This window comes from Cariama cristata, unplaced genomic scaffold (genome assembly GCF_000690535.1).
Source record: "Cariama cristata isolate BGI_N322 unplaced genomic scaffold, ASM69053v1 scaffold37035, whole genome shotgun sequence".
Lineage (NCBI taxonomy): Eukaryota > Metazoa > Chordata > Aves > Cariamiformes > Cariamidae > Cariama > Cariama cristata.
In genome coordinates this window covers 253-7,436 of record NW_009619856.1, presented here as the reverse complement: position 1 = coordinate 7,436, position 7,184 = coordinate 253, and the positions used below count along the sequence as shown (strand labels likewise).

The window sequence follows — 7,184 nt, the reverse complement described above, 5'->3', positions numbered from 1 at the left end:
GGCCAACCCGGTAACCAACACACGAGCCGTCCCTCATCTGGAGAACGGCCCTGTTAAGCGCTTCAGCCATCATCCAGCCTCTGCTGGAGCCTTTACAAATTGTTAGCCTGTCTTATCTCCGAAGCGAGGGAAAATAATCCTGCGTTTCGTTTCTGTCCGTTTAAACGCTGGGTGTTGGCCGCACCAGCTTTGGCCATCTGAAGGAAGCAGCAGAAATGGAGTGTGCGTCCCCGGCGTCTCACCAGGAGTCGGTCCGCGTGTGGATGTGCTTTTCCAGAGCGGGATTTGTTACGTTGGTGCGTGCGATAGCGAAGGCAGAGACGAAAACAGGCCGGGAAGCGACCGTGGCGTGTTCTCACGCTTGGCTCGTTGCAGTGCTCTCGGACCTGATCTAAACACCGCAGCCTTTGCTGAGCGGGTCCGTCATCTCCAGCTGAGCGGTCAGGTTGCGCTTTGATCCAGCGCGGGTTTTGTTCACACACGTCAGCTGTTAGAAAAGGTGCAAGGGTTAGAAACGTTCCCGTTTCCATTCAAATGCAGGTGAAGCAGCTGGGGCTGGAGCCTGCGGACCAGCAGCTGAAACCGGACAGGACCGAAAGCGGCTGCGAGACCAAGAGCTCCCAGGCCCACCAAAACAGCGCTAGGTGAACAGGATTTCCAAAATTTAGTTGTATTTCTTTGGCATCCTGGTTAGAACGGGTTCTTAACTACACCTGGAGTATCTCTAGGATCTAACCGTGGGCTGGAGAAGTACCAAGAGGTGCCCAAGCCGTTGCTCTCCGAGTGTGCCTGGGGTGCAGACTGGAGGAGGATTCCCAAGAGGGATGGATCCTGGATCCCGGATCCCAGCCAGGAGCCGAGCGCGGGGTGTGCGGAGGGAAGGCATCCCTCTGCGGCGAGTGCCTGCTGCCATCGGGTGGTACTCGCTCTCCACTGCACTGCTGCAGGCCCTGCCGAATTCAGCTTTTCATTGACATGATAATTTACCCAGCGTCTGGTTTGTTCGTATTCACGTCCTTTTTTTAGCACGGTTTCCAGAGCGAGCAAAACGTAATTCATCTCCGAGAGCAAAGGGAAACACAGAACCGGGAGAGAAAGGCATCATTAATTAAGACTTTGCATCTTTTTCTACTGAAATATTCTTAACCTGTTCTGCCTTTTCGTGTCCTTTTTCCGTTCGTGCAGGTGCTCTTTCACGCAGCACTTTTCAGGCTAGAGACATTCCAGCCCTGTCGCTGTGTTCTCTACCAGAACGGTGGTTGTGGGCTGCAGCTTTTTGTAGACTTCGCTGCTTTCCGTTACAAGGTGTGCTGCGTCGTGACAGGAACAGGCTTTTTAAAGCTGTTTGCTTTGAGCCTTCTTGGCACAGTCATGCGAGGCTTTTTCTCTGCTTTTTTAAAAAATATTTAAAGTGCTGGGACAATTTTTGCTGCTGTGCTTTAATAGGATTTGCAGCTGTGAATGCGCTTTAATAGAATTTACAGCTGGGCTGAAGTATCCCTTCTCTTAAAATAACATTGCAGCTCCGGGGTTCAGGAGAATGTGCCTCCCGCTAGTTGCTTTGTCCGTAGCTGTGAATGCTCTGGAGCAAGAGGAGAATATGAACAAACCCAAAACTTTTGTATGTGGCTAAATAGGAAGCATAGTCCTGTGGTTAGGGACTGGAGCTATAAAAGAGCGTATTTGGATCTTGTTTTTTTGCTTTGCTGATGACTTGCTTTCTGTTCTCTCTCATGCGGTTTTTAACCTGCCAGGTTTTCTTTCTCCGTCAGTAAAACGGTAGTAGGAAAACCTCAGAGTGTTTTTAGATCATGAAGTGATCGGTTTGGGGATCTTTGTGTACTCTACTGCGCTGGATCAGAAAGATGGCAGGTGGGAAATAGTGCAGGATGTGGTGTCACTGGAACCTGGCGAGAGCCGTGGGTCTTCTGTTTCTCAAACTGAAAAGCGGTTGGTGGCTGGGGAACCAACGGAAGAAATGTGTTAGCTTAAAAAGCTGCATAACAGATACTGCCTGCCTTCCGTGGCTCTGGGCCAGGCGTTTTCAGAGCTGGTCCCCGAATGCCAATCCAGAATATACAGAAACAAAAGCAGTGAGACTCCACGAAGCGTTTTAAATCTTGCAGGTGAGGTTCGGAGGGAAGAGGTGGATGAGAGCCACCTCAGCATATGCAGTTTGCTTGACAGGCAGATGCCCGCACTCCGGAGCCCAGGACCCCTGCCAAAATATGGGAAAATTGCAGGTGGTGAGGGTGGAGTGGTGCGAGTGTCACGTCCTGGAGATGCTGTCTGTGATCGATGGAAGGGGTCGGGGGAAACCTGTGTATCTGAGAAGGCACCTTCGCCTTGCTCTCACGGAGCTTGTGGGCTCGGTGCTGTGGAGGCAGCTGAATAAAACCCTGCTTGGCTTCCCAGGGGCAAACGCAGGGCAGAGAACAGGAGAGAGGAGAGAGCGTGCCAGGCAGCGCCTGTCCGGCTGCGAGCCCCGGTCAGCAGACTGCTTACACGGATGTTATGCTCGGAGTCCTCATTTTAATTCTGTCTCTATTCCAAAAAAAAAAAAAAAAAAGTTTAAATCCCATTCAGTGCATTGGAACTTGAATGTGTGTGTAGATGCCTGGTGGAGTCCTGGCTTGGGCGGCCGGTGTTTCTGCTGAGGCAGCCGCCGAGGAGGCCAAAGAGCCTGTCTGCCTCTAGTATTTACACTGGCCCGGTAAGAAATGGGCTGAGACTACATGTTATAACCTCTCTCCCTCTGCATCCTGGCCAAGGTTAAGAAGTCAGGGAAATTTTTTTGTTTCAATAGGAACAATATCAAAGAGGTCTTCTGCGTCATCTCCCAGATCCATGATCTCTTTCATAAGTGACTTTCCTGTTCGCAGAGATTTGCAGCCCTTTGAAGTGCCTGATAGTAAATAAAGGCGCATCATTTACAAACGTGGTTGAAGCCAGAAATACCTTTCTGTGTCTGTGCTTTCTGTTTATCAATTCAGGTTTCCAAAACCGGAGGGAGAATTTCCCAGGCATCGGAGACCTACTGAGACAACTTTCAAGCTCAGAATGGAGCTGGTGAGCAGGCGAGACCCCCACCTCCGAGGGGTCGTATGGTTTGCGGCGTGCTGCAGAGCCCTGACACTTCTGCTGCAGGCAAGTCTCCTGTCCTGAACCAAAGATGCTGCAACAGCTGTTGTTTGCTGCTCCAAGGCTTCTCTCTTCGGTGCTGCCTTGCGCACCGTGAGCTAGCTGGTTCTGCTTGATTGGGAAATCATCTTCTCCTTTGGAGAACCAACAGACCAGCTGCATCCAGGGAGGCAGGTTGCTGTTAAGTAAAATTACATACGTTTCCTTATAACTTACCGTGTTTTCACACCGCTGTTGCAAGAGGCCAGTTTGGCAGCAGGAGAGGCTGAAGTCTCTGTTTATCCACAGAAGAGGAACAAAAATCTCCTCCTGCGCATTTCTCCCAAGTCTCATTTCCAGAGACGTCCTCTGCGCATGGGAGAGCTTCGTTGCTCACCCCATCGTACCTGTGCGTACCCAGACAGCTGGGAAGGAGTCGAGCTGTAGCCGTGGCCCTCCTGAAACAGCATCAGCCGGGCAAAGCTGCTCAGCAGCAGGCCACTGGCCAGCTGGCAGGTTGTGGCAGCCCCAGTCACCACTGGGTAGGGCTGAGTGGAACCATCAGCCGAGATAAAAGACTCCGTATTACAAATGCCAGGGGCCTGGTTAGACCAGATGCGTACTTCATGGTAAAACAGCGGCTTTGGATGTCTTTTAGTCACAATTTGTTCAGTGTGGCCTTTTCTCTGCCAACACTGAATTCATTGCAGGGGACTTATCCCAATCTACATGTAGTTAAGCTACAAAACTTACCATCTGAGGTTTATGGGGTTTGGGGTTTTTGGGTTTTTTTGAAACAGATTTTCATTTGGAATTACGTTACGATGCATTAAGTTACATATTTCCTATCTCTTGAGCTCTCTGGGTTTTTCTCTCACCTTTTAATATGTGGTCAGCACCACCAGCTCCTGGAGGCAGAGGTGCGTGTGTTCTGCTCGCTCGTCTCCAGAAAGTGAACGCCTTAACGCCTGCCGAGCTGCAGAGGCGATGGAGATCTACAGACTAGAGAGGGGGCCTGGGAACTGGCTGCCATCCTCTGCATCAGTTTGCTCTGGGAAAATATTTTTCTCTAGTTTTGTCCACTCTCCCTTGTATGTCAGCTGGGACAATAATGCCAAATTCAGTAGAACAGGAGGCTTACCGGCGCTGCAGAGGTACCTGGAGCAAGCGTACACACTTAGATGTGCCTGAGCGTCGGGCTGAGCAGCTTTCCCTGTCTGTCCCATGGGGATTCATGCTGGATATGTTCCAGAGCTTTATTCAGTTCAAATGTAAATGCTCGAAAAGCTTGCCTTTGCACGTTTTCCTAGTCTTACAGGCACCCTTACTGCAAAGCCCCTCAGCCTGGCTTCTGTGCTGCTCCTGTCCCGTTCTTTGAAACGCAGGGGAGTCCTCCTCCTGCTTGGTGCTTTCGGTAGGGTAGCAGAGGATCTCTGCTGGACTTCAATCTTCTCTTTTTTTTCCAGGCTTTGTTTAACCTCCTGATCCCAGATCACGCTGCGGACGCCTTCTCTCCCCCTCGTCTGTCAGAGCCTGGCCTGTGGGACCTGCTTTTGGAGCGGCTGCTGGGCGGCCTCTCGCACTGGGATGCAGAGCACTTCCTCTTCATTGCCGAGCGTGGTTACCTGTACGAGCACAACTGCGCCTTCTTCCCGCTGTACCCCCTGAGCGTGCGTGCTGTGGCCGAGGGTGCTCTGTGGCCCTTGCAGCGGCTGCTGCGTTTGCGGAGCCGCCTGCTGCTATCAGCTGTGCTTCTTAATTCTCTCTTTTCTGTCCTGGCAGCCGCTGCCCTGTATAAGCTGGGCTGCGTCGTGCTGCAGTGTCGCAGGGTGGCTTTCCTTGCTGCCGTTCTCTTTTCTATCAGCCCTGCCAACGTATTTATGGCAGCTGCTTACTCAGAGAGCATGTTTGCCTTCCTGGCATTCAGTGCCATGTGGCAACTGGAGAAGGGGCAAAGCTGGCTCAGTGGATTGCTCTTCTCCCTTGCTTCTGGGGTGCGTGCCAACGGCCTTATTAATGCTGGCTTCTTTCTCTACTCCCGCGGTAAATGCTTTGCCCTCCAGCTCCAGGTGGGTTCAGGATCAGTAAGGAAGCTTCCTCTGTTGTGGAAGCAACTCCTTAGCCTGGCATCTTCAGTGGTTCTGATGTGTGCTGGGATTTTTCTACCTTTTGCTTTATTTCAGTATTATGCTTACGTGAGGTTCTGTGGTCCTGGCATCGGCCTGGAGCAGACTGTTCCCAAGCCGCTGCTGCAGCTGGCTCTGGACAAGGGCTATTGTCTGGCGGCCGTGGACGGGGTTAAACCCCCTTGGTGTTCCCAGCGGTTCCCTGTCGTCTATTCCTATATTCAAGACGCTTACTGGAATGTGGGCTTTCTAAGGTATTTTGAGCTCAGACAGATACCAAATTTCTTGCTTGCTTTGCCTGTCACCCTTCTGGGCTCATGGGCTGCCTGGAGCTACATCATTGCAAACCCCCGGCACTGCCTAACTCTTGGTCTAGAGAGAAGAAAGAGTGAAGAAGAGGGTAAACCAAGAGCTGGATTTTGCTGCCCTGCTGTCTTTGTGTACGTGGTCCATGCCACGGTCCTGTTGGCGTTTGGATTCTTCTGCATGCACGTGCAGGTAGGACGTTGGTAGGAACACACGGGAGTGATTTCTTAAGGGGAATGTGGCATGGTGGCTGAGGCAGTGACGGTCACAGCCTGGAGCTGGGAGAGCTCCAGGGCAGCACAGGGCAATGCAAACCAAAAGCTTTGCTTTTCCTCTTTGGGAACTACTTCCACAGAGAGTTTCCAAAGCCAGTTAGTTCCTCTGCTCTGCTGGAGAGTTCCCAAAGAGAGGTGCTCAGTGTGATGAGAACGCCGGGATGGGGATCAAAGGGTCCGGCTGGTGTTGGGTGGCGTTTGATGTGTGCTTAAGGCCAGGCTTGCCAAGCTCTGTGCGTCGGCTGTTGGAGGAAAAGGATACCGGGCCATTATCACGTTGGGCCGAGCTTAACGGATGGCAATGAAAGGATCCAGAGCCTGTCACCAGTCCCTAGAAAGCATTTGAAGGTCTTTTTAGGACACAGCTAGTGGCACTAAAAGTTGGGGGTTCCAGGGAAAAAAAGTAATTGAAGGGTGAGATTCCAATCTCCCCTGAAGCGGCTGCTCCCACCCAGCTCCTGAGCTGGGCAGTGACAAGGAGTGACGAGTAGTTACCGTGCTTGTCCAAAACCTGGGCACCGCTTGACTGCTTACACAGATGTTGTAATAAATAAAGCAGGTTGAGCTGAGAGGCGTTTCATTTCAGTGTGATAAATCCTAGCACCACGAATTGGGGCTGTATTTCAGTCCCCTTTATCAGCATCCTGAGGCAGATAGATGGCTCCGTCCGTGCCTGGGGATCAGGGCTGGTCACAGTCCGAGCCCTCCAATTTGTGTGATTTTTGCTCTCCCTGTTGTCTTCAGGTGCTGACCCGGTTCCTTGGCTCCTCCTCGCCCATCCTGTACTGGTTCTCCGCTCACCTCCTTCAAGAATACGAACCTTTACTCTGGAGCGAAGGGACTGATCATCAAACCGTGGCACCTTGCTCCGAGAAGTCTCTTCTAGGTAAATCTCCTGGTTCCTCTGGGAAAGGGACTTCTGAAAACCCCGTTGTGAGGCTGCTGATGAACTGTAGATTAATTACCCCGCTCAGCAAATGCATTCTCGGATTCTTCCTGTCCTACTGGCTGCTGGGACTGATTCTGCACTGCAACTTCTTGCCGTGGACGTAGCGGGGGTGTGTATTGGCACAGGCTGGTTGTGGGGCAGAAGCACTGATCAGAACTGAAACTCATTTTTGCTAAAAAGCCTGACGTACGTGTAATGACGGTGTTGTCTTGGTTACAAACGCCTTACTCCTCAGTTACTGCGTGGGTACAGAGCTATCACTGCGTGGCTGTGTCCGAAACGGGCATGGGATGCTGGGGCATCCTTGCCCCTCTCTCTGCTGTCATTACCGACAGCCAAAATTCCTGCAAGCTGCCCGGGACCGGGAAAGCATCTCGGTTCCTCCATCTCCTGGGGGAGGTCCTGCCA

The 7,184-nt window shown here is 51.8% G+C and overlaps 1 protein-coding gene across 1 annotated transcript; it reads left to right on the top strand.

The window, feature by feature from the left end:
- Positions 1-3,060: 3,060 nt before the first annotated feature.
- On the top strand, positions 3,061-6,880 carry PIGV (phosphatidylinositol glycan anchor biosynthesis, class V). The gene is made up of 3 exons (XM_009701411.1): positions 3,061-3,147; positions 4,587-5,744; positions 6,572-6,880. Exons 1-3 carry the CDS (start codon positions 3,061-3,063, stop codon positions 6,878-6,880), a joined length of 1,554 nt encoding a protein of 517 aa, XP_009699713.1.
- Positions 6,881-7,184: the final 304 nt, after the last annotated feature.